The sequence below is a fragment of the Oncorhynchus masou genome, chromosome 24 (assembly GCF_036934945.1).
Source record: "Oncorhynchus masou masou isolate Uvic2021 chromosome 24, UVic_Omas_1.1, whole genome shotgun sequence".
Lineage (NCBI taxonomy): Eukaryota > Metazoa > Chordata > Actinopteri > Salmoniformes > Salmonidae > Oncorhynchus > Oncorhynchus masou.
The window spans coordinates 48,775,167-48,802,568 of NC_088235.1; the positions used below are offsets into that span (position 1 = coordinate 48,775,167).

Consider the following 27,402-nt stretch of genomic DNA (forward strand, 5'->3'; position numbering starts at 1 on the left):
TGTAACGTTGCTGGATATTGGCAGGAAATGGAACACGCTATCATACACTCGATCCAGAGCATCCCAAACATGCTCAATCTGTGACATGTCTGGTGAGTTTGCAGGACATGGAAGAACTGGGACATTTTCAACTTGCAGAAATTGTGTACAGATCCTTGCGACATCATCATGCTGAAACATGAGGTGATGGCGGCGGGTGAATGGCACGACAATGGGCCTCAGGATCTCATCACGGTAGCTCTGTGCATTCAAATTGCCATCGATAAAATGCAATTATGTTCATGGTCTGTAGGTTATGCCTGCCCATACCATAACCCCACCGGCATAAGGGTACTCTTTTCACAAGGTTGACGTCAGCAAACCGTTCGCTCACACAATGCCTTAAATGTGGTCTGCGGTTGTGAGGCCGGTTGGAAGCACTGCCAAATTCTCTAAGACAATGTTGGGAGGGACATCTTATGGTAGAGAAACTAATATGAAATTCTCTGGCGACAGCTCCGGTAAAATCTCTCGTGACATCTGTGGCATTGTGTTGTGTAACAAAACTGCACATTTTAGAGTGGCCTTTTATTATCCCCAGCACAATGTGCACTTGTGTAATGACCATGCTGTTTAATCAGCTTCATGATATGCCAACCCTTTCAGGTGGATGGATTATCTTGGCAAAAATGCTCACTAACAGGAATGTAAACACATTTGTGCACAACATTTGAGAGAAAGAAGCTTTTTGTGCATACGGAACATTTCTGGGATCTTTTATTTCAGCTCATGAAACATGCGACCAACACTTTACATGTAGCTTTTATATTTTTATAAAACTCTACACCACATTCAAGTTTTCTTCCTGCACCAAAGTACTTGAGGTAAGGTGACCAGATTTTGGAAATTAAATGCACAAGAAAAAAAAGGGGAAAAAGGGATTTTTGTTTTTATTAATTATAGCACAGATATGTGCTAACCCATCCACAGTTCTCGTTATCTTATTCTTTCTAGTAATTATAGAATCACCCATGTTTTGTAGCCAATGCTGGGCATGTTGTTCATGTGGTGGTTAAAATGTAGCCCATCACTGATCAAACATTCTCAGAAGGTCTCATAAGGTCTGAACAAACGAGTTTTACATGCAAATCTGATTGGACACAGGGTTTGATTATTTAAATATCAGCCTCAATTTAACTTCCAGAGTTGCTTTTTTTCATTCTGAGAGCTAATCAGTGACATTTCCAGGGATGCTCTAACTCGGGACAGGCCACCAAAATCGGGGACTTACCCCGGAAATCAAGGATGTCTGGTCATCCTAACTTGAGGGGCTGCAGACAGTTTGACACCTTACAATCATTAATGGATTTAAAACAGGTAATGCATTGGCAGGAAATTTGAGGCATTTCAAAACAAATTGTATACCAAAACAAATTGTAATAATCTGTAATGGAGGTTCTCCATGGTCAGGGGACTTTTGTTACGATTCAGCTCATTATTTCCCACAATTCTTCGGAAAAAGGATCTGATCCAAACTGGTAGGGAAAATATGCCACATAGGCCTAAACAGTGTTAGTGGGTATTTCCTTCTAATGTGGTGATGTACAGTGTAGTCATCATGACGTTTCTGGGTAACTGTTTCTCTCCGACAACAACCCCTACTCTCCTCCAACTTAAAATCTTACACACTCCCTTCAACTCAAAAACTCTGATACAGATAGCAGGGGAAACAGACAAAACAGAGGACACTATAAATACGTGTATATCCTCAGCCCCACTTAGTATACACGTATCAATTCAGTTAGAAGTGATATGCCTCTCAAAGTAAAAACAGTCTTGACATAAAGTAGATCCGTGTGTGTGAACGTTTTGGAGAAAATATGTATTTCAACACCTCATGACCATCTGGAACAACAGATACTGGCTTAATGGATTTTATAGGGAGGATTGGAAAGAAGTCACGCTGCAATGCAAGCCAAGAGAGACCTATGTATGGCTATTCAGATAAGATGTCTTATTACTTCACAAAATAAAAACACACACATTCCTAAGTTTTTTTTTTACTACTCTAAATGAAGACTTCCAAAACATCTCAAGGCTGGAGGTTGAGATGGGAGGAAATGTTGTTAAGCACCTTTAAAACATTAGCAAGGCTTTATACAGATCCTTGTCCTTTTGCATAGTGCAGGTTACACAAGTTTCAAAGCAAGGGAGTCCAGAGATATGGTCACAGACAATAAAACCTGGAGTAAACATATACTGGAAGTTCCCACACAATGATTTCATTATGGGTCAAACTCTGGGCTGTGTCCACTTCAGGACAGAGTCCCACATCAACAAAGCCCTCTCCTCTAATGAAAACAGAACCAGATGTTAGAACGCTGACGATAACATGTAAGGACCAATCAGAGCATCCTAAACAGGCTTGGAGGTACATATACAGTGCATTCGAAAAGTATTCAGAACCCTTCCCTTTTCCACATTGTTACATTACAGCCTTATTCTAAAATTGATTCAATTGTCTCCCCCCCTCAATCTAAACAGAATACCCCATAATAACAAAGTGAAAACAGGTTTTTAGAATCTTTGCAAAATTACAAATTAAAAAAGGGAGGTGACCAAGAACCCGATGGTCACTCTGACAGAACTCCAGTTCCTCTGTGGAGATGGGGGAACCTTCCAGAAGGACAACCATCTCTGCAGCACTCCACCAATCAGGCCTCTATGGTAGAGTGACCAGCGGAAGCCACTCCTCAGTAAAAAGGCACATGACAGCCCGCTTTGAGTTCGCCAAAAGGCACCTAAAGGACTCTCAGATTCTCTGTTCTGATGAAGCTGAGATTGAACTCTTTGGCCTGAATGCCAAGCCTCAAATCTGAAGGAAACCTTACACCATCCCTACGATGAAGCATGGGGGTGACAGCATCATGCTGTGGGGATGTTTTTCAGCAGCAGGGATTGGGAGAGGGAAAGTTGAACGGAGCAAAGTACGTAGAGATCCTTGACGAAAACCTGCTCCAGAGCGCTCAGACCTCAGACCGTGGTGAAGGTTCAACTTCCAACATGACAATGACCCTAAGCCAAGACAACGCAGGAGTGGCTTTGGGACAAGTCTCTAAATGTCCTTGAGTGGCCCAGCCAGAGTCCGGATTTGAACCCAATATTACTTCTCTGGAAAGACCTGACAATAGCTGTGCAGCAACGCTCCCCGCCCAACCTGACAGAGCTTGAGAGAATCTTCAGAGAAGAATGGGAGAAACTCCCCAAATACAGCTTGTAGCATCATACCTAAGAAGAATCAAGGCTGTAATCGCTGCCAAAGGTGCTTCAACAAAGTATTGAGTAAAAGGGTCTGATTACTTATGTAAATGTAATATATTTTCATTTTTTCTTTTTTCTGTATTGTCTGTTGATGGGGGGGGGGGGCGATTTAATCACTTTTAGAATAAGGCAGAGGCATAACAAAATGTGGAAAAAGTCACGGGGTCTGAATACTGCTTAATGCACTGGTTAATTGTGCATATATAACATTTTAAAAACACAAGGATACTCTTACTAATGTTGAAGAAAGAATGTCTTTAAAAAATTTGACAAGCCCCATGGGATAGAGTACATCCTGGAACTCCACCAGATAAGAGGTAGTAGATAAAAGCTATTGCTGTTTCACGGTTGAGATTGTATGACCACTCACCCTGAACCACTTAGAGATTCTCAATAGGATTGCCTTAATTCCTTACATCCTTTCCTCCCCTCCTTTTTGAAAAAGGTGAAAGGTAATCGAGGAGGAAACAAATACACTTGTATAAAATTAAAACTATCCTTTTCCACTAGGGCAATTTATGGTTACAGAGGTAGAATCCTCAAATATATGTGTAACGTGGTTAAAAAAAGAAATGTAGCTAAGTTATGCTCAACATTTTATTGATAAAACTAGTAGTAACGCAAATGTATGCATGCTTTTCTCCTGAGAGTACAACAGCTGTTTCAAAGGGGGTGTGGCAGATTTCAAAATTATTCCACCAGAGGCACTCGAGGAGAGGATCAAACTCCTCTGTTTACCTATTAACGAATTGACACGCTCATACATATGGTGACCACTTATCGGTTTTCGGGTCAAGGAGGAAAAGAAGAAGGGATGAGTTGAGGAGGATTGACTTCTCCCAGTTGAGAAAAGGCCAATGACTGACCAGAGATGGAAACAAAGAGTAATATTCACTTCATGCCATGGGCTGAATGTTAATGTGGAGAATTCCTGCCCTGGTCATAGAAGGCACTAGAAAACATATTAAAGAGATTGCCTCTGTGCACGCACACACACGCACAACGTTGCATACAGTATGTCCGGCAGACTTGGGTTTAGGGACGCCCTCTTGTTAAGTTGTTTTCCTGGAAAAGGCAGGGATGACATGGAGCTTTAAGGAATGCAGAGCAGCGTAGCAGCAACGGGGCCACAACCAGGTGGAGCTGAGCTGGAAGTGAGTGTGAGTGTGAGTGTGAGTGTGTGAGAGAGACAGAGAAATAGGGGTTACTTTAAAAGCAGCTGCCATAATTCCTGTATACAAAAGACAAACTGCATATTTTCTTTTAACCAAAAAAAGAAAACAAAGCCATTAAATTAAATTAACAAAGAGTGCATCCTCAAAATCCTCAGGCTCGCCAGAATTTAACTGTGCTCCAATTAAACAATGCTTTTCACTATAACATCCACCAAACAGACCTGGATTATATTGGACACACATACACCGAGGAGAGGCTTAGAGCATGAAACATTCATCAGATATTACCTCATCATGATCAAAAGAGTACTGTAATGAAAAATAAAATAATCAAGGGAGAGTAGAGCAAGCAGAATCCCACTGACTAGACATCTTCATATCCAACAGGATAAGAAAGAACAGTCAAGACAGACTAAGGCATGGGTTGTCTTGTGTCAAGCTGAATATGAAACCCCTTGTTTTGTATGATATTATTTGAGGTTTCATGGGTTGTTTTCATTGGGTTGATTATCTCATATCTTGTTAATGTTCCCCGTATGGTCTGCTTTGGCTGTTTCTCCAGCTGATTGCGACTCACTATCTTCATGTGGGATTGATAGAGAATCTTCTTCAGTTACATAATGCTGGAATCCTCCTCTACAAGATTGTGTGTTGCAATAACGGATGATGGTCTCATCCTTTACACGCTCCTAGGGACGTCTCATTAGAGACTGACCACACACAAACCTGACATCAATCATTTAACTGTTCACTGACATGACAGTGACAGAGATTGATGATTAGATAGGAGAGTGAAAAAATGATCACCACCTGGAAAACTATAACATTGGATGCAGGTCCGCTTTGTATCTCAGCCAGATCTATGATTATAAGTTTGTACAGTACAGCAAATATAGACTATATGATCTATTAACTAAAATGGTCTTCATAGACACTTTTAATGAGGTTTAATAAGCATTAAAAAATGTAGGCTTTTACAATGTTGATGCTACCAATGACCAGGAAATATTTTTAGGATAGTTTGGTCTCATTAAGGGGTCTTACTGAGAGAAGTGTTTTCACCAGCTATTGAGGAAGGTAAAACTTGAGTCTTGAGATCATAACACACACTTGCTCATAGCGACTCCCATTGGTTGAGTTGTGTGCATGCTCCTCAACTGCTGACCATGTGTGCATGTGTGCTGACCATAGCCGTGGGAAGAAGTTTGGGTGTGGCGTTGCTGCGATCGTTTTGCTGGGGGGGTGGGGTGGGGTAGAGCTGTAGAAACATTACTGAAGACGTCTGTATCGGTCTGCTAATACAGGACTAGTAAAGGCCAAGTGCACTACTTTTTTGAAAAAATTTAAACTAAATGTATTCTGAACAAAAATATAAATGCACCATGTAAAGTGTTGCTCCCATGTTTCATGAGCTGAAGCAAAAGTTCCCAGAAATGTTCCATACACACAAAAAGCTTATTTATCTAAAATGTAATGCACTCACAAGTAACCCGGGTAAAGCTGGGCCAATTGTACGCTGCCCAATGAGTCTCCCGGTCGCAGCCGGGAGACAAAGAGTCCAGAGAGAGAGTCCAGAGCCTGGACTCGAACCCAGAATCTCTAGTGGCACAGCTAGCACTGCCTTAGAATACTGCGCCACTCGGGAGGCCCCAGAATGTGTAACTTGGGTCTGATAATTATCTGTACAAAACCGTTAATCTGATAGTACTTGTGGAATATACAAATACTTGCTTGATGTTTTCCAGGTTCTTGAAATACTTTGCAAATGCAACTTACTTCTATGTGAAAACTGAAATGGTCTACTCTTCCTTTTCCATTTTAGTAGATGCTCTTATCCAGTGCATACATTTTCATACTTTTCCGTACTGATCCCCCATGGTAATCAAACCCACAATCCTAGCATTTCAAGCGCCATGCTCTACCAAATGAGCCACATCATCGTCAAAACCGCTTGATGTCTCAATGTACTCAAATATTGTATTGTGCATTGTTATTCTTCATGGTGATGGAAAGTCTCAGGGTACAAACCTACATGACCATACAGTAGTGTACATTTGCATTACGTGGTTTGTAAGGATGGTAAATTAATACTGCACGAAAAGTGTTTGTTTGATCAAGAAAAATATTTAATTTAATGTGGATGTTGTCTTCTCCCATAACTTTGCACCTTTTGATGTAAATGTTTGAGGAATTATTTTTATTTTGTCTGAATACCATTAGAATGACAATCACAGAGAAAGGGACAGGGCAACAACTCTTACAATTCCACCTATTGAATCCTGCAAGATACTGTGGATATGTATTTTTTTTCTCCGGCTACAGACTTCTATATCACTCTGCTAGTACTAGTAAAGGCCCAGTGCACTACTTTTGTGAAGAAAATTAAATAAAGAAATAAATAAAGAATTTTTAACAGGGGGGTGTTGCAGCACCCCTACTTCCCGCGGCTATAGTGGTGACCATGACCACACATCACAATGCTAAACTTAAGCCAGAATTAAATAACTAGTGTTGCATAAACTATTGAACCGTGTCTATAAAGTTTGTTTTGATTGAGGCAAAGTTCTATATTAGACTATATGCCCATCCTAGGGGGGGGGGGATACGATATGACATTGATTATATCTCAATTCCATCCCAGCAGAAGCCAATGTCTAGTTGCTTTCTGTGGTCAAAAGAAAGTACAAAGAAATGTTTCAAATGAAGATAAAATAAATTATACTGGACAGTCTAACGGCAGGCAGGATACGCTACAAAGTAATACATAGGCCTACAAATGATTGGACACGAAAATAAGCAACTGCATGTGGAGGAGAAAACTACAAATACTCTTTGAAGAGTAAAACATCGTTGGCATCGTTCCCATTCTCAAAACAAAGGAATGTTTTAAACTTTTGCAAAACATGGCAAAAATATCTGTATTTCTTTCTTTACCTAATAACATGATTTCCAGTTTCTTGCGGTCCACTCGAAATCTCTCCTCCGTCCACTCCGGGTCTGGTAAGGCATGGGGTCCGCTCAAGTCATCCTCGGACCCGGGGACCGGAGAGTCAGTACTACGCTCGCTATTTGAGCCCTGGTCCGACTGTTGCAAGTATCCGCTCAGAGAGTCGCACTGGGTAGCCATTGCGCTGCACAGCAACGTTTCCAATGGCCACTGCGTTTCTAAAAAAAGAAATGTAAACTACCACGTTGTGGATTGTAAAACCTACTTTCCCTTATTTATCTATCACTTTGAGATTTTGTCCAGACTCATTGTTGCGCATTGACTTCTTCCTCGACCGTTTCCTCGAGCCCCTCTGTTTTCCCCATTGAGTGGCGGTTTGCTGAGTCTCGAACACAAGTAAAGTTTCAGGTGTCAGACACAACTCCAATATGTGGGACTCCTCCCAAATGTAGTTTCTTTAGCATGTACTATTGATGTCTCTCATTTGTCCCAATCAACAGGTTTATTTTCCATTGACTCAGGTTTATCCGACAAAAACGTCGCAAAAAAAACACAAAAACATTTGAAAATGTGTAATGAAGATAGGTATAGCAGGAATGTTCTATAGATCGACAACATTTGTATTCGTTCGAGAGGTGTTCATCTTCTTTTGTCTAACTTTTTTCATTGCGACAAATTATGATGTAAACGGTGTTTTCGAATAAATTAGGATTGCCGAATAATTTTGAAGGTTACGCAGGTCACATGATGTCAACAAGTATCCTACCCTAACTATAAAGCTCCACTCCACATTTAATTCTAAGGGCTGGATTGAAATTTACAGAATGGTTATCTGGAGGAAAATGGGGGCGGGCATGCTTTTTCAATTTCAGTTAAGGGGAGGATTTAGTATTTTTGTTCAATCGAGTTCAGGAGAAGGTCGTGTAATTTATTCTCAGTGTTTTAGAATCAGTTACTAATTAGGCTATAAATTTATGTGTGCTCGATGTTGCCCCTCATCTCTAATTCTCAGCTGGTTCTGCAATGTCAAGTGCGTCTGCTACGGAATGCATGCTCGGGAAAAGCACAGAGCAAAATTATATTTCTATTATAGCTGCTGAGATGGTGTAAATGACATGATGAGGAGGACCGAAGGTCAGCATTGATAGCTTGTTACTACTTTATTTGATTCAAATCAATAGGTTTCTTGCCCATGATGTATTTATCAGCGTTATTGACCTCACAATAAGCCAGATTCGAGTAACATGAAGCAGCAGCAGCTATGCCACAATCAATCTGCCTGTTTGACAGATTCAATTAGGCTGCTATATACATAGATTTTTGTCGGTCAATTCCGCCTCTGTGTCAGTGAAGGGCTGTAAGTTAAAACCAAGACTCAAATTGATGGGGTAAGAGAGGGTATGTCATAGGCCTACCTTTTATTAAAGAAAATGGCAAAAAGCACACGCCTATCCCTTGTTAGCTTAATAAAACAGATCCGAATATACAAAGTGATCTATAACAGTTTATTAGGGTGGCAGGTAGCCTAGTGGTTAGAGTGTTGAGCCAGTAACCGAAAGGTTGCTGGATTAAATCCCTGAGCTGACTAGGTAAAACTCTGTCATTCTACCCTGAGCAAGGCAGTTAACAACCCACTGTTCCCCAGTCGCTGTGGATGTTAATTAAGGCAGCCCCTTGCACTTCTCTGATTCAGAGGGGTTGGGATAAATGTGGAAGGCACATTTCAGTTGAAGGCATTCAGTTGTACAACTGATTAGGTATCCCTTTATTTGGTCCGCAATGCTTTATGCTAGAAACATGTCTATCCATGCTGGCTTTTGCGGGCAACCTGAGACATGAAACAGATAGGTGGAAGGGCATACAGGCTGTAGCCAATTTATTATTGAGCAATTTACCTAAATGGGTAACGGAAACCTTTAAAAACAACTTCAGTTTTATTCAACAGTAAACATGTTTCCATCCACAGCTTGTATGTGAGAAGAATCATACTGTATAAAAAAAAATAATGACAGCTGTGATGAAAACAGGAAGTTTCAGTACAATTTTATAAATGCTGACGGATCATTTGTTAATTCGACATGGTAGGAACTTTTTGTATCGGTACAATTAACTATACAAGAAATGGTGGTGGAAACACCTTTATGCACAAAAATTGATATAACAACCATCATATCAAAGTAAATTTGGATTCATGCGATGATTTGGTGGTTTGTGGTCCTCCCACTATGACTCAGGAAACCATACAGTTTATTAGGCTACAGATTAAATAAATGAGGATGAACTTCACAGGGTGGTGAAAGTGCACAGTGATTGATGCTCCTTATGTTAATATTGCTGTCATTTATGTTAATACTGTGGAGTTGTTTATCCATCCTCAGTTTTCTGATATCTTATCCATTAAACCATGTAACTGTTTTAAAATCACCACTGGCCTCATGGTGAAAATCCTTGAGCAGTTTCCTTCCTCTCCGTCAACTGAGTTAGAAGGATGCCTGTATCTTTGTAATGACAAGGTGTAATTAAAAACTTCAGGGATATTCAGTGTCTGCTTTTTTATTTTTAAAACATCTACCAATCGGTGCCCTTCTTTGCAAGCCATTGAAAAGCCTCCCTGGTCTTTGTGGTTGAATCCAAGCCTGAAATGTTCTACTCAATTAAGGGACCTTACAGATAATTGTATGTGTGGGGTACAGAGATGGGGTAGTCATTCAAAAATCATGTTAACCTCAATTACTGAACACGGAATGAGTCCATGCAACTTATTATGTGATTTGTTAAGCACATTTTTAGTCCCAAACCTATTTAGGCTTGTCTTAACAAAGGGGTTGAATACTTTTTGACAAGCCCTGTCATAGGCGTCTTTAGGAAAGCCTTTCCCCTCCCTATTTAATCTTGCTCTTGTGACTAACTGGGTTTGAACCAGGTCTCCTGCATGTCGCAAGACTGTCTGCTCTCTAACAATAGATTTGTCACAAAAACTGTGTTAAATAGCAAACTGTGCCTACTCTGGTCTTGGCACGTGCACTCTAGCCAACAGTTTGCAGATACAGTGCGGGTAGGCTTTGCGGGTTGGCTAGTCTACATGATGAGATTATTATGGATAAGAGCAAGAATATTTGTATTTGTCAAACAGCAGTCAAGCATTGATCATCCTGTCACCAGAATAAACCTGTTGATATATACTTGAAAGGAGCATCAAGATCACTGTGCACTTTCACCACCCTGTGAAGTTCATCCTCATTTATTTAATCTGTAGCCTAATAAACTGTATGGTTTCCCGAGTCATAGTGGGAGGACCACACACCACCATATCATCACATGAATCCAAATTTACTTTGATATGATGGTTGTTATATCAATATTTGCACATAAAGGTGTTTCCACCACCATTTCTTGTATAGTTAATTTTACCGATACAAAAAGTTCCTAACATGTCGAATTAACAAATGATCCGCCGGCATTTATAAAATTATACTGAAACTTCCGCTTTCCATCACAGCTGTCATAATTTTGTTTTTATACAGTATGATTTTCCTCACATACAAGTTGTGAATGGAAACGAAAACAAATAAATAAAATAATCCTAGTCAGTCAGTAACTTGGCTAACTAGGCTAATTAAATACTCATGTAAATATGCACATCAGCCAAATGATACCCAACCAGCGTAAAAGTCTATTTAAAGTGAAATAGGGAGGAGCATTTTTCTTCTCAACCTTTTTAGTCACTAATTATTCAATAAACAAGCAGTGGAAAGAAGTAGTTTGACAAGTGTTCAAAAGTCAGTAACAAGTCTTTAAAATAAAGCTTCAAATATATATTCTCCACAAACCTAGTTAACATTAACTACACTGCAGTGATGATGGCGGGAGTTAGCTAGCTAACTAGATTTGCCCCAGCAGTTTCAATTTAGCTACCTAGCTAGCTAATGGCATTTATAATCTACTTCAACAATCAGATGGTTCACTAACTAGAAAATATATTTGTTTTCCCCTGGTCTGGAGTTTGTCTGAAATGTACCATTATATTCACATGATAAGCAAACTGCTGTCATGCCTTTTCACACACCAAAAAAACAGATGAACACAGATAAAAGAGACTATTACTTTCAAGTAGATTGTTTTCAGTTAATTGCCCTCATCCTCTATTGCTCATGTGGGGAGCTACTTCCTGAGATTTGATTGATGGAACAATCCAGCCAATGTTTAGGCGGTTGTAGTTTTGGCAGAGGGAACTGGTTGTCAGGAGTAAAAGGTCCTGCACCCAGAGCGCAAATCACATTTTCACTTCCAAATATCCTTCTACAAACATACAAAACATTCTACAAGAGTATAAATCTCTTGGTAATGTGATAACAGTCACAGAACTCAGAACGTGCACAGATTCAAAATCTGCAAATGTATTTTTATTCACAGCAGAATATTCATAATCATAAAATATATATTTTTTTCCCCTTTATTTAACCAGGTAGGCTAGTTGAGAACAAGTTCTCATTTGCAACTGCGACCTGGCCAAGATAAAGCGTAGCAATTCAACACATACAACAGAGTTACACATGGAATAAACAAAACATACAGTCAATAATACAGTAGAACAAAAGAAAACAAAAAGTATATATACAGTGAGGGCAAATGAGGTAAGTTAAGGAAATAAGTAGGCCATGGTGGCGAAGTAATTACAATATAGCAATTAAACACTGGAAAGGTAGATCGGCAGAAGATGAATACTTGCTAATCTTATTGAATGTATTCAAATGTCAAATTACAAGTTTAGCAAGTTCCTTGGTGTCCACATCAAGAAACTAGAATGGTCCAAACACACCAAGACATTCGTGAAGAGGGCACGACACAGCCTATTCCCCCTCAGGAAACGAAAAATATTTGGCATTGGTCCTGAGATCCTGAAAAGGTTCTACAGCTGCAACATCGAGAGCATCCTGTTGCATCACTGCCTGGCACGGCAATTGCTCGGCCTCTGACTGCAAGGCATTACAGAGGGTAGTGCGTACGGCCCAGTACATCACTAGGGCTAAACTGCCTGCCATCCAGGACCTCTACACCAGGCAGTGTCAGAAGAAGGCCCTAAAAATTGTCAAAGACCCCAGCCACCCCAGTCATAGACTGTTCTCTCTACTACCGGAGTGTCAAGGACAAAAAGGCTTCAACAGTTTTTACCCCCAAGCCACAAGACTCCTGAACAGGTAATCAAATGGCTACCCGGACTATTTGCATTGTGTGCCTTCCCCCAACCCCTCTCTTTATGCTGCTGCTACTCTCTGTTTATCATATAGTCGTATGAAAAAGTTTGGGCACCCCTGACAATTTCCATTTATAAATAATTGGGTGTTTGAATCAGCAATTTCATTTTGATCTATCAAATAACTGATGGACACAGTAATATTTCAGTAGTGAAATTAGGTTTATTGGATTAACAGAAAATGTGCAATATGCATCAAAACAAAATTAGACAGGTGCATATATTTGGGCACCCCAATAGAAAAATCACATCAATATTTAGTAGAGCCTCCTTCTGCTAAAATAACAGCCTCTAGATACTTCCCATAGCCTCTGATGAGTGTCTGGATTCTGGATTAAGGTATTTAGGACCATTCCTTCTTACAAAAGATCTCCAGTTCAGTTAGGTTTGATGGTTGCCGAGCATGGACAGCCCGCTTCAAATCATCCCACAGATTCTCAATGATATTCAGGTCTGGGATGGCCATTCCAGAACATTGTACTTGTTCCTCTGCATAAAATTCCCGGGTAGATTTTGAGCAGTGTTTTGGGTCGTTGTCTTGTTGAAATATCCAGCCCCGGCGTAACTTAAACTTTGTGACTGATTCTTCAATATTATTCCCAAGAATCTGCTGATATTGAGTGGAATCCATGCGACCCTCAACTTTAACAAGATTCCCAGTACCACAGCATGATGGAACCCCCACCAATTTTTTTTTCTTGGAACGCTGTGTTCTTTTGCCGCCATGCATAACATCCCTTGTTATGACCAAATAACTCAATCTTTGTTTCATCAGTCCACCGCACCTTATTCCAAAATGAAGCTGGCTTGTCCAATTGTGCGTTTGCATACATCAAGCGACTCTGTGGTGTGTGTGCAGAAAAGGCTTCTTCCACATCACTCTCCCATAGTGCTTCTCCTTGTGCAAAGTGCGCTGAATTCTTGAACGATGCACAGTGACACCATCTGCAGCAAGATGATGTTGTAGGTCTTTGGAGGTGGTTTGTGGGCTGTTTTTGACCTTTCTCACCATCCTTCGCCTATGTCTCCCCAATATTTTTACTTTGCCTGCCACTTCTGGCCTTAACAAGAACTATGCCTGTGGTCTTCCATTTCCCCACTATGTTCCTCACAGTGGACACTGACAGCTTATATATCTTAGATAGCTTTTTGTAGCCTTCCTCTAAACCATAATGTTGAACAATCTTTGTTTTCAGGTCATTTGAGAGTTGTTTTGAGGCCCCCATGTTACCACTCTTCAGAGGAGAGTCAAAGAGAACAACAACTTGCAATTGGCCACCTTAAATACCTTTTCTCATGATTGGATACACTTGTCTATGAAGTTCAAGGCTTAATGAGCTCACCAAACCAATTGTGTGTTCCAATTAATCAGTGCTAAGTAGTTACAGGTATTCAAATCAACAGAATGACAAGGGTGCCCACATTTTTGCATAGCCTATTTTTCACATCTTATTTAATTTCATACAACTTAATATTGCTACACTAAAAATCTTTGTCTGGACAATATCCCAGTACTCAGCTTTTATTAGAAAATGAATGGCATGCCACTGTGATCATTTTCTGTGACGACAGAGTAAATTATTATGCAGCCTCAGAGGGGTGCCCAATATAAGAAACTGAGTACAGCTATAAGCACAGGAAAAGTCCTAAAGGAAAACCTGCTTGAGTCTACTTTCCAACAAACACTGGGAGACAAATTCACCTTTCAGCAGGACAATAACCTTAAAACACAAGGCAAAATCTACACTGGAGTTGCTTACCAATATGACATTGAATGTTCCTGAGTGGCCTAGTTAGTTTTGACTTAAATCGGCTTGAAAATCTATGGCAAGTCTTGGAAATGGCTGTCTAGCAATGTTCAAAAAACAACTTGACATAGCTTGAAGAACTGTAAAAAGAATAATGGGCAAATATTGTACAATCCAGGTGTGCAAGGTTCTTACACTTACCCAAAAAGACTCACAGCTGTAATCTCCGCCAAAGGTTATTCTAGAAAGTATTGACTTAGTGGTGTGAATTGATTAAATTGAGATGTAAATTAGATATTTCTGTATTTTATTTTCAATAAATTAGCAAATATTTCTAAAACATGTAATTATGGAGTATTGTATGTAGATGGGTGAGGAAAAATATGTAATCCATTTTGAATTAAGTCTGAATTAAGTAAGGTGTATGAATACTTTTTGAAGGCACATAAACAGCATAGGATGACATTGGAAGGAATTAGAGGGAAATAAGAGTCGGAAAGGAAAGAAAGGACAATTGGAGAATCTCAATTTCATGGTTCTCGCCTAGTCTCTCCTCACCTTCTCAGAACCATTGGAGAAGAAGCTCAGAGTGGTGGGACCTCTGGCTATCTGATCCAATGGGGTTTGAGGAGGCAAGAAAAGAGAACTCAAGGAGTAGGCCTATGCAATTGGGATTCTCTCCATTACATGTAAGAACGGGAGGATAGAAGAGGCTACATTTATGAAAGTGGACAGCATTTGGAGGGTGATAGGTGTTTCAGTATCAATTAAAAGCTGTGCTCCTTTAATCATATTTTCACCAAGAGCTTGGAATGTCCCCAAATCAATTTTACAAGGACATGGAGAGGGTCTAGTGAAAGGTTGTCATTTTCAAACAGTGTTATCTAAGCCTCTACAAAGTCTTGACAATTTCACAAGGTAGAGTGGGACACAAATGTATTTCTAATGGGAAAAGTGTCCGCTTCATGTACATAAGTGTGCCACTAACACTGAAAAACACGCTTCAGAAAAAGTAGGGTTATGATGTTTTAGGGGTTGTAGCGTCCACTGAATAATAAATTCTTGTTTCATTTTTTTTTTTACATTACCTTAATTGAACATCACAGGATTTACGATAGGGTGATTTATCTACCAAAAAGTGTCCCACCAATGCAGACTTCAGCTTATATGTCTTCTATTCATGAAACATTTAAGAAGCAATTCACATTCTAAAGCATCCTGAGGCAGTGTGCCCAAATTACATTCAGCCAAGGCACATTTTTTTCTTGAGTGGTATGTCGGGAGGTCAGAACATAATATATACACTGCAAAATAACCACAAGAAGCTCAAACAGATATAGTACTTGAATACAATCATTTCAAACCTTGATTACATTGGGGTATGAGCACACATGCCTCTATTTATCCATGGGAATACTTAGGAACAGATTTCCTAAATAAATTAAGATCACTGAGCTGATTTCCTGGTGATTTTAGTCCTTTGGCCAACAATGAAAATATATATTTTTTGCTCAGAAAACTTTGGGGGCCAAATAAAAGCACTTGCGGCCACCTATTGGAACCCTGCAATACAGAAACAAGAGCCTTAATCTTTCAACTGCTTCTGTACAAGTTAATACCGTGAGATAACATTGTCGATACCAGTAAAGATAGTTGAATTACCTCTGAAATTGAAACATTCATGCGCAATTTAATTTAGGCCTACATTTTACAGCTCTATTCCACAGCAATTCAGGTAGTACATAGGCTACATCAAGGGGACTGAACAAACAGTATGTATATTTTATTATAATTCAATGTTTAAGTTCACAATGGCAACTTTTATCCTCACCTAGGCCTAGAGCCTCTGTGAAGTCAGAATTCCCTGTCAAATAATTAAACCTGAAAGTCACAGAAGTAAGCAACCGTACCATGCCATTAACTGTGGAGGTATTGATTAGGAAAAACAAGGTAACTGTAATTGATTGGTGTAATTAGCCATTGAACTGAGCATAGCAGGTGAGAACAGGTAAATGCTGTCATCTAGTGGTGAAGTAAAAAAAATGGCATGGGGACAATCTGAAATCTGCTGCCATGACCAGAAAAAGCCTTAGATCTGAAATAAATGGGACAGGTATAAAAACCAATGTGCTAGAAGCCCCAATTTCCCCTCTGATATGATAAGAGGGTGCTTTTTGATGTTGCCATAATGTAGCTTCCTTTTCAATCAATTCAGTTAAAGGGTTGATGCACAATGGGAGAGAAATACTGTACTTCTCTAAACACTAAGGTCCAGAACTGGAAATCACAATACAACGCAACTCCAGTATCACAATAAAGACAAGATCCATTTGTTTTACTTTTTAATGCAAAATAATAAAAATAGATTAAGTATAGCTTGATACTATACAATAAAAATATCTAAAAGAAAGAAAAAAATTACCTATAAGATGAGAGATGGGACTGGATTCATATATATATATATTTTTAAATCTTTATGGCCATCGCAGCAATAACTGAATAATAATTTATATAACATTGGGAATGTCAAAGAAAATAATGAGTTCAAAGCATAAAAACAGTTAATTTGGGCATAGAAAGTGCTTCCCATATAAAACACTTTCTTGAACCAGTGTGGATGAGGGGTGGCAACAGTACTTTGTTTTCAGAGGTGTCCAGGAAATACATTTGCTTAAGCTTTTTCCGTTGTCTAAAACATCAGTCCTTTACATTGCATACTTTTGAGTCCAATCTCTTGCTAATCTGTTGTACCTGTAAAAACAAAAGAAAATGAAAACCAGGTTTAACAAAGACCAATTGCGCAATCTACAGCCAAAACGTACATTCAGCAAGTCTTGTTGTTTCAGCAGCCATATCACTATACAGTACATATCCTGGTAGGAGTGTCTATTTTCAGAATGTATGTTTATTCTATAATTGACTAGAAGCTGTAAACACGAAAGAAATTCAGTTACCCCACTGTTCCTAGGCCACCATTGAAAATAAGAATTTGTTCTTAACTGACTTGACTAGTTAAATAAAGGTAAATGCAAAAGAGGGATGGGGGTGTGTGGGAGAGTTAACTTACTTTTCTTTGTCCTGCTTGTAGATGTGTGCTATGTCTGGGACTAGGGGGTCATCTGGGTTTGGGTCACATAGCAAAGAACATATGGACAATAAAACTGGAAGAACAAAAGGTGAGGATAACCAGGATGAGTCTATTTTGCAATTACACCATCACAATAGTCAAGGGCAACAGTTAAACAAATTAGGAAAACATTTGAGATATATATCATTTTGCTTGAATTATTTCATATTGTGCAATTAGGGTAGAAACGAGACAAAACAAAGTTGGTTTACAAACTGTGAATGTGAGCCAGTTTGTCTTACCTTTCGAAACTGTAAGTGCTGGGGACCACTGTGACCTCAGAATGTCCAGACAAATGCTACCATTACTGTTTATGTTTGGGTGATAGATTTTCGTTGTGAAGGCTACCTATGGAAAGACAATACATGCAGAGAAAAAATGTCAGGCCTAAATATGTGGTTGAGGGTACTCTACACCCAGGGGAATATTGAGTAATAACAGGAGCTGTGAGGTGTTTCTAACCTTTGGTGGTTTGAAGGGATAGTCTGTGGGGAAGTGGATGGTGAGGAAGAATACTCCTCCCTGATATGGGCTGTCAGTCTAAAAGAGAGATAAAGGTCAATTGTTAAACCAGTGATGTGAACCATAAAGTAACATCCAATACTCCATATAATGTTAAAGCCCACAGTCAACCTCACTTTACGTGTCATTGTTTATAGCAACAAGAATGTGATGGGGGTTTACTGGAGACGATACACATCCAAGCATATCATGTAAGTAACTCAGTTACAGAAGGCTATACAGTAAGACAAGGAGACCATTAACACTTGTTTCTTTGGTGGTGCAAAAAGGTTGAGCTTATAACAAATGGGATCAATGCAGAATAAAGAGCTTCTACCAGCAATCAACATAATGTTGACAATTATACGAGAAAAAAATGTGAATTTAGAAAAGGGCTTACAGGTCCCATGATGGTGGCTTGCCAATGAAACACTAAAATAAAGATGAGACAGAATAAATCATAATTATTGACAATAATACAACGCAAATAGTAATCTAAAAGGAATGAGTTGACCAGGTAAACTCCCCTTCATGTCCTATTAACTGAGTCACATACAAAGTCCGTATTCATCCAATTTTATTTCTGCATTAATTTTTGTTTATTTGGGGTGGCCACAACAACTGTACTGGAACTTACAGTCCTCTCCAACTGGTCCAGCTGAGCATTGAGCAGGAGGGTCCCTTTGCAAGTCATGCAACTCCTGTTTTAAAAAAAACAACAAAAAAAAGCATGGTAGCACAATGAAATTTGTATAGGGGGGGGGAATTCCATAAATGTGCATTGACTACTTTAACAATGTTGTTACTTTGACAAGCCAGTCTTGTGGTCTATGACTTTATACAGATTCAAGGAGGCCTTGCTATAGCTAGCTTATATCTGTAGATTGGAATTGATCGCCATATCAATAACTTACTGCAAAATGTAATGAATGATATCATTTAAGGCGCATTGCTGATATGTTATGTTGAAATATACACTGAAAGTAAACCAAGCAGATATACAATAGCCCACTCGTGATGATCGCGGTTCCAGAAGCGTTTTTATTCAGGCCCACATTGCTCATCATAGACAGAAATAACCAGAACAGCGATACAACTACCGAAAGCTAGCTAATTTATCTAGTTAACTAAAGTTACACCGAAAGCTAGTTAATTTGGCCAGTTACTGATTGATAATTAATTAGTTAATGATTGACTGATGCTGGTAGTTAACGTAACTAGGCTAGCTAGTTGTAGCACAGAACATCCAGACCAATAGCCACTAGCTAACGTTATGCTATCATTGGATTTTGTGTCAGGACATAGACCAACCGTTTATTAGCATGACGACGTAAAAACATTTATGGACACACTTACCTTCTGTATTCTTTTCAAAGCCATGTCAGCCCCCTGCTTTAGATGTATGATGTAACGACTGGACACTGTCAGTTGTATACCTGCTTCTCGGCTCAGCTCACAAAAATTAGTTTTGAGATATGTATGATTTCTTTTGTTTCCGCTTTTTGTTCGAGGAAGCAAACCGCGGTGAATTCTGGGGATTATAGTTTTTACTTCTAACATCAGCCTGTTAAAGTGACAGTACACTCTGGACAGCTGCAAGTAATATATTGGGCGCGTCCTCAGCCCAGGCGTTGCTGACATATGCCAGATATTACAAGGCCTGGATAGGTATTTAAAGAATCAGCAAACCATGTAATAGTGTATCCAAGAATGCAAAGGTAACTGAACTAAATTACTATCGCCCTGTGGCACTCACATCTCTTATCATGAAGTGCTTTGAGAGACTAGTCAAGGATCATATCAGCTCCACCTTACCTGTCACCCTAGAGACACGCTTCAATTTGCTTTACCGCCCCAATAGGTCCACAGACGATGCAATTGCCATCACACTGCACACTGCCCTATCCCATCTGGACAAGAGGAATACCTATGTAAGAATGTGGCCCTGGGTCGGAACACCTCCCTGTGAAACTGTATTCTATTCTACTGTGTTTTAGTCAATTCCTCTCTGACATTGCTTGTCCTAATATTTATAGTTCTTCATTTCATTATTTTACTTTTCGATTTGTGTGTATTGTTGTGATATGTTAGATATTAACCTCACTGTTGGAGCTTGGAACACAAGCATTTCACTGCACCTGCAATAACAGGGTACCCTAGTGGTTAGAGCGTTGGACTAGTAACAGGAAGGTTGCAAGTTCAAAACCTGAGCTGACAAGGTACAAATCTGTCGTTCTGCTCCTGAACAGGCAGTTAACCCACTGTTCTTTGGCCGTCATTGAAAATAAGATTTTGTTCTTAACTGACTTGCCTAGTTAAATAAAGGTAAAAAAAAAAATCTGCTGTGTATGTGAAATTTTGATGGAGCGAGATACATACAAGGCAAACAAGGTTGAGCACCGCAAATCCATTAAGGGACGCAAAAAGACAATACAAACTCAAACATGAATCGATGTTCGACAACTCAGACTCACGACACATGGTTATCACGGACTACAAAGACAAATCCAGCTTTGTGGTGCCCACCTAAGCCTCCCTCCCAGAGGAGCTTAGCACATTCTATGCTCACTTTGAGGCAGACGATAACGAGTCATCCAGGAAAGCTCTCGCTGCTCTGGATTACCAGGTGCTTTCTCTCTCCAAGGCTGACAAAAGTGAAACTCTCAAAAGAGTGAATATTTACAATGCTTCTTTACACTCTGCAAGCTTAAGCCGGAAGCCAGCCGGACCAATGTGTTGGAGGAAACGCCATACAGCTGGTGAACAAAATCAGCGTGCATGCGCCTGGCCCAACACAAGGAGTCACTAGAGCATGATGGGACAAGGACATCCCATCCAAACCCTCCCCTAACCCGGTTGACACGGGGCCAATTGTGTGCCACCTCATTATTCTCCCGGTCGCAGCCGGCTGCAACACAGCCTAGGATCGAACACTAGTCTGTTGTGATGCGTCTAGCACTGCGATACAGTGCCTTAGACCGCTGCACCACTTGGGAGGCCCAGATCATGCTTTTCTACACAGTTAGAAAAACGTTTCTCTCATTGATCTTTCCTGACTGAGAGGACCTACTACATACACCTTAGCCTAATATATTTAAACTCAGTTTTTCACAATTCCTGACATTGAATCATAATAAAAATTCCCTGTTTTCGGTCAGTTATGATCACCACTTTATTTTAATAATGTGAAATGTCAGAATAATAGTAGAGAGAATTATTTATTTAAGCTTTTATTTCTTTCATCACATTCCAAGTGAGTCAGAAGTTTACATACACTCAATTAGTATTTGGTAGCATTGCCTTTAAATTGTTTAACTTGGGTCAAACGTTTTGGGTAGCCTTCCACATGCTTCCCACAATAAGTTGGGTGAATTTTGGCCCATTCCTCCTGACAGCTGGTGTAACTGAGTCAGGTTTGTAGGCCTCCTCGCACATTATTTTTTTAGTTCTGCCCGTAAATTTTCTATAAGATTGAGGTAAGGGCTTAGTGATGGCCACTCCAATACCTTGACTTTGTTGTCCTCAAGCCATTTTGCCACAACTTTGGAGGTATGTTTGGGGTCATTGTCCATTTCCATTTCCAAGCTTTAACTTCCTAACTGAGGTCTTGATGTTGCTTCAATATATCCACATAATTTTCCTCCGTCATGATGCTATATATTTTGTGAAGTGCACCAGTCCCTCCTGCAGCAAAGCACCCCCACAACATGATGTTGCCACCCCGTGCTTCACGGTTGGGATGATGTTCTTCGGCTTGCAAGCCTACCCCTTTTTCCTCCAAACATAACGATGGTCATTATGGCCAAACAGTTATATTTTTGTTTCATCAGACCAGAGGACAGTTCTCCAAAAAGTAAAATCTTTGTCCCCATGTGCAGTTGGTTGCAAACCATAGTCTGGCTTTTTTTATGGCAGTTTTGGATCAGTGGCGTCTTCCTTGCTGAGCAGCCTTTCAGGTTATGTCCATATAGGACTCGTTTTACTGTGGATATAGATACTTTTGTACCTGTTTCCTCCAGAATCTTCACAAGGTCCTTTGCTGTTGTTCTGGGATTGATTTGGGATTGATTTGCACCAAAGTACTTTTATCTCTAGGAGACAGAACGTGTCTCCTTCCTGAGCGGTATGACGGCTGCATGGTCCCATGGTGTTTATACTTGCATACTACTGTCTGTATAGATGAACGTGGTACCGTCAGGCATTTGGAAATTGCTCCCAAGGATGAACCAGACTTGTGGAGGTCTACTATTTTTTTCTGAGGTCTTAGCTGATGCCTTTTGATTTTCCCATGATGTCAAGCAAAGAGGCACTGAGTTTGAAGGTTGGCCTTGAAATACATCCACAGGTACACCTCCAATTGACTCTAATTATGTCAATTAGCCTATCAGAAGCTTCTAAAACCATGACATCATTTTCTGGAATTTTCCAAGCTGTTTAAAGGCATAGTCAACTTAGTGTTTTTTATTTTATTTTTTATTTCACCTTTATTTAACCAGGTAGGCTAGTTGAGAACAAGTTCTCATTTGCAACTGCGACCTGGCCAAGATAAAGAAAAGCAGTTTGACATATACAACAACACAGAGTTACACATGGAATAAACAAACATACAATCAAAATACTGTACAAAAATCTAGATACAGCATGTGCAAATGAGATAGGATAAGAGAGGTGAGGCAATAAATAGGCCATGGTGTCGAAGTAATTACAATATAGCAATTAAACACTGGAATGGTAGGATGTACAGAAGATGAATGTGCAAGTAGAGTTATTGGGGTGCAAAGGAGCAAGATAAATAAATACAGTATGGGGATGAGGTAGCTCATCATTAGATGAGCTGTGTACAGGTGCAGTGATCTGTGAGCTGCTCTGACAGCTGGTGCTTAAAACTAGTGAGGGAGGTAAGAGTCTCCAGCTTCAGAGTGTTTTTGCAGTTCGTTCCAGTCATTGGCAGCAAAGAACTGGAAGGACTGGAAGTGTGACTTCTGACCCACTGGAATTGTGATACAGTGGATTATAAGTGAAATAATCTGTCTGTAATCAATTGTTGGAAAAATGACTTGCGTCATGCACAAAGTAGATGTCCTAACCGACTTGCCAAAACGATAGTTTGTTAACAAGAAATTTGTGGAGTGGTTGAAAAACCTAAGTGTATGTCAACTTCCGACTTCAACTGTAGATCTAAATGTGTAAAGATAAGTCAAATAAGGCACATCTGGCATATTCTAAAACTGTCTGGTTGTTGGCTAGTAGTAGTCACTATTCTATTATCATTGCACGAGTTTGAGAAGTGTTCTGTCTTGAACCACCAGATGGCTCTAATGTTCTTTACTGTGTGAATTCCCTGAACTGTGTATGATCCTGTGAAAAAACGCAGACATCTGAAATAAAATAACATAAGCTTAAAGTACAACCTCCACTGTTTGATCAAATATGGAGGAAAAATGTATTGCATTTGTTTTTGTATTGAAAATTGAATGAAAAATAAAGTGAAACAGGGCTTTTTTATAATGAGCAAAGACTTGGCTTTCATCTTGGTCATACGATAAATACTTGCATACATTTTGCAGCGAACAGTAATAACATCTTCCTCCAGAGCTCCATATGGTCTCCCTAGGACTGCTGCACTCAGTTGTAGCTGACTTTTGTGGATAGATCAGTCTTGGCAAGTGGGTAAGAAGGATGCAGGGAATGTGACATATGTTAAACCCACAGGGTTCTCTCACAGGATGGGCTACAGTTCTCAGAAGGTACCCAGGTGGCTGTAGTTAATTATACGGAGGTGTTCAATATAGGGAGATCCCCAGTAACATGCTGCATAGAGGCAGTGCTTGACTTGGGTAGGAGCTCACCGGAACTGAGTAAGGCACCTCAAATAGATAGGGAATGATGGGAGAGGGAGAAAGGGTTAAAAGACAGTTCTGCTTGATGAAGTGAGCACCCTAAACATAATGTCTATGGAAATACAAAGTATCCGCTGATATATATATATATATGCCAACAAATGTATGACACTGTGCAAGGTGTACTGACAGTCTTCAAGGACCATCTTATTGATTAATTCTGATCCTTTGAAAACATTTTTTCATTATATGAAGTTTGGGGGAAAATGAAAGGGAGATGGAGGAACAGGGTGTGGGTTGGGATGAGACACATGAGTCTTGAAGCTAATTTCTGTGCAAATCCTTTGTGCTCTGACAGTGGTGTGACTTCCAGTCAAAGATGCTTCAGTGAAAGAGTTTGTTCATTATTTCTGGATATTCAGGACTGAGTACAATGCATCTATTTGACCATAGCAGCAAACAGGACGGAAGACAAAAAAAAGTTAGGACACAGTGTCAGCTAAACCCGAAAGCTATACATACTGTGCATGCATAATGAAGTAAATCGAGATGTATTGTAGGCAACCAAGTTCTGGGACACTGTAAAGTCCATGGAGAATATGAGCACCTCCTCCCAGCTGCCCACTGCACTGAGGCTAGGAAACAATGTCACCACCGATAAATCCACGATTATCGAGAATTTCAATAAGCATTTTTCTATGGCTGGCCATGCTTTCCAACTGGCTACCCCTACCCCAGTCAACAGCTCTGGACCCTCACAGCAACTTGCCCAAGCCTCCCTCATTTCTCCTTCACCCAAATCCAGATAGTTGATGTCCTGAAATAGCTGCAAAATATGGACCCCTACAAATCAGCTGGGCTAGACAATCTGGACCCTCTCTTCCTAAAATTATCCTCCGCAATTGTTGCAACCCATATTACGAGCTTGTTCAACCTCTCTTTCGTATCGTCTGAGATCCCTAAAGATTGGAAAGCTGCCGCGGTCATCCCCCTCTTCAAAGGGGGAGACGTTCTTGAACCAAACTGTTACAGACCTATATCTATCCTACCCTGCCTTTCAAAGGTTTCGAAAGACAAGTTAACAAACAGATCACCGACCATTTTGAATCGCACCGTACCCTCTCTGCTATGCAATCTAGTTTCCGAGCTGGTCATGGGTGCACCTCGGCCACGCTCAAGGTCCTAAACGATATCATAACCGCCATCGATAAAAGACAATACTGTGTAGCTGTCTTCATCGACCTGGCCAAGGCTTTCGACTCTGTCAATCACTGCATTCTTATTGGCAGACTCAACAGGCTTGGTTACTCAAATGACTGCTTCGCCTGGTTCACCAACTACTTCTCAGATAGAGTTCAGTGTGCCAAATTGGAGGGCCTGTTGTCCGGACCTCTGGCAGTCTCTTTGGGGGTGCCACAGGGTTCAATTCTCAGGCCAACTCTTTTCTCTGTATACATTAATGATGTTGCTCTTGCTGCTAGTGATTCTCTTATCCACCTCTACGCAGACGACACCATTCTGTATACATCTGGCCCTTCTTTGGACATTGTGTTAACAAACCTCCAGATGAGCTTCAATGCCATGCAACACTCCTTCCGTGGCCTCCAACTGTTCTTAAATGCTAGTAAAACGAAATGCATGCTCTTCAATCGATCACTGCCCACACCCGCCCGCCCGCCTAGCATCACTACTCTGGACAGTTCTAACTTAGAATATGTGGACAACTACAAATACCTAGGTGTCTGGCTAGACTGTAAACTCCCCTTCCAGACTCACAGTAAGTATCTCCAATCCAAAATTAAATCTAGAATCGGCTTCCTATTTATCAACAAAGCCTCCTTCACTCTTGCTGCCAAACATACCCTCGTAAAACTCACTATCCTACTGATCTTTAGCCTCCAACCCTCTACTCAGCAAATTGGATGCAGTCTATCACAGTGCCATCCGTTTTGTCACAAAAGTCCCATATACAGCTTACCGATCATTGCACCTGTACACTGCCCGTCTGAAAATAGCCCATCCAACTACCTCATCCCCATATTGTTATTTATTTTTTTGTTCCTTTGCACCCCAGTATCTCTACTTGCACATTCATTTTCTGCACATCTATCACTCCAGTGTTTAATTGCTAAATTGTAATTATTTCACCACTATGGCCTATTTATTGCCTTACCTCCCTAATATTACTACATTTGCACACACTGTATATCAATTTTTCTATAGTGTTATTGACTGTACGTTTGTTTATCCCATGTGTAACTCTGTGTTGTTTGTGTCCCACTGCTTTGCTTTATCTTGGCCAGGGTGCAGTTTGTAAATGAGAACTTGTTCTCAACTGGCCGACCTGGTTAAATAAAGGTGAAAAAAAGAGATTTAATGACCTAAATGCTAATCAGATATCTCAGATATCTCTAGGCTATGTCAATATGATGCCAGCAATGTATGCTTAGAAGTGACTCTTGAATATGCAAAATGTAACAGTGTGTACAGAAATATAATCAATTCATAAAGTCTACAGGGATACATTTATTTATTGGTTTGGCCGGTACTCATTACACTAATGCAATTTACTAAATGTGTATTCCTAATTATCATCATCATCATCATTACTGTTTTATAACAACAACATAGCGCTATCCTACTTCAAGCTGATGGTCCCCTGTAAATTTGCCAGAAAGGGGTTTAGATTTCTTGCACATGATTGGTCATGGATCGATGCACGTTCACGTTATTCTGCGCGTCCATTCTTCAGCGTCATTGTGGAGAGGAGGGAAGCGGTAAAAGTAACAACCAAGTCTGCATCGTATGCCTGCCGTTTCCCATTGCCAATGAATTGTCCTCGCATTCCTATGTCTTCCAGTTGACATACTGCACGCACGGCACACCAGTTCTGCAAAGAAACAGGATATTCGCAGGCTGTGTGATTTTCAGGTAAATCATCCAAGAACGATTTCTTATGTACTTATTTGTATTTTATTCGCCATAGATTGACGGTCGATAAAGGGAGCGGGCATTTTTGCAGTATCTGTCCATGTTCCTGATATCGTAGGGTTCTTGTCTTGAAGGATACATTTCATTGACTATTAGCTATGTGATGATGAGAGCTTTGTCTTTATCGGAAGCATCCTTGAAAGGATGTTGTGCATGTCTTTGGGGGTGGGTGGCGATAAAGATGCTGAATCTCGGATGCACACAGAATACCCTCGAACATTTCTCACCGTCTGTAATTAAACGGTCTTTTGTATCCTTTATACATACGTTTTATCTTAAAATGACACTAAATGAAATATTTGTGTAACAACTCGGGCCTATTTTCGATTTAGAGCTTGGGTGCACGTTATCTTGCCACGGTGTGTGCTGCCTTCTCGGATCCCAGGCTATTGAATTTTCCAATGTCAATAAGCACTATCCTATAGCAGTCATCTTAGGCTACATATGATAATACATACAGAAATCAATAATGTCTTTGTATCAGCTTTCATTTAAGCTAGACATTATGCATTTGTTTAA

At 40.0% G+C, this 27,402-nt stretch overlaps 3 protein-coding genes across 5 annotated transcripts in view; 1 reads left to right on the forward strand and 2 right to left on the reverse strand.

The window, feature by feature from the left end:
- LOC135512290 (protein bicaudal C homolog 1-A-like) overlaps positions 1-8,003 on the reverse strand; it is a 72,695-nt gene extending 64,692 nt beyond the window's left edge. For both annotated transcript variants that reach the window (XM_064934168.1, XM_064934167.1), the window contains exon 1: positions 7,410-8,003. In XM_064934168.1, the coding sequence (XP_064790240.1) occupies positions 7,410-7,602 (193 nt within the window). In that variant the 5' untranslated portion in view covers positions 7,603-8,003. The remainder of the gene's footprint in view (positions 1-7,409) is intronic.
- Positions 8,004-16,753: 8,750 nt separating this feature from the next.
- LOC135512291 (ubiquitin-conjugating enzyme E2 D4-like) lies at positions 16,754-19,572 on the reverse strand. Of its 2 annotated transcripts, none has more exons than XM_064934171.1 (7): positions 19,409-19,572; positions 18,690-18,753; positions 18,453-18,484; positions 18,014-18,091; positions 17,794-17,899; positions 17,492-17,543; positions 16,754-17,175 (listed from the first exon to the last, which is right to left on the reverse strand). In XM_064934171.1, the coding sequence occupies exons 1-7, from the start codon at positions 19,430-19,432 to the stop codon at positions 17,130-17,132; spliced, it is 402 nt and encodes a 133-aa protein (XP_064790243.1). In that variant the 5' UTR covers positions 19,433-19,572; the 3' UTR covers positions 16,754-17,129. The 2 variants fall into 2 exon arrangements, with proteins under 2 accessions (XP_064790243.1, XP_064790242.1); XM_064934170.1 differs by having other exon boundaries at positions 17,492-17,585; positions 19,409-19,570.
- Positions 19,573-26,620: 7,048 nt separating this feature from the next.
- Positions 26,621-27,402, forward strand: part of rgs7a (regulator of G protein signaling 7a) — a 123,920-nt gene continuing 123,138 nt past the window's right edge. The window contains exon 1 of the mRNA XM_064934172.1: positions 26,621-26,823. The gene's annotated coding sequence lies outside the window, so the exon portion shown is untranslated. The remainder of the gene's footprint in view (positions 26,824-27,402) is intronic.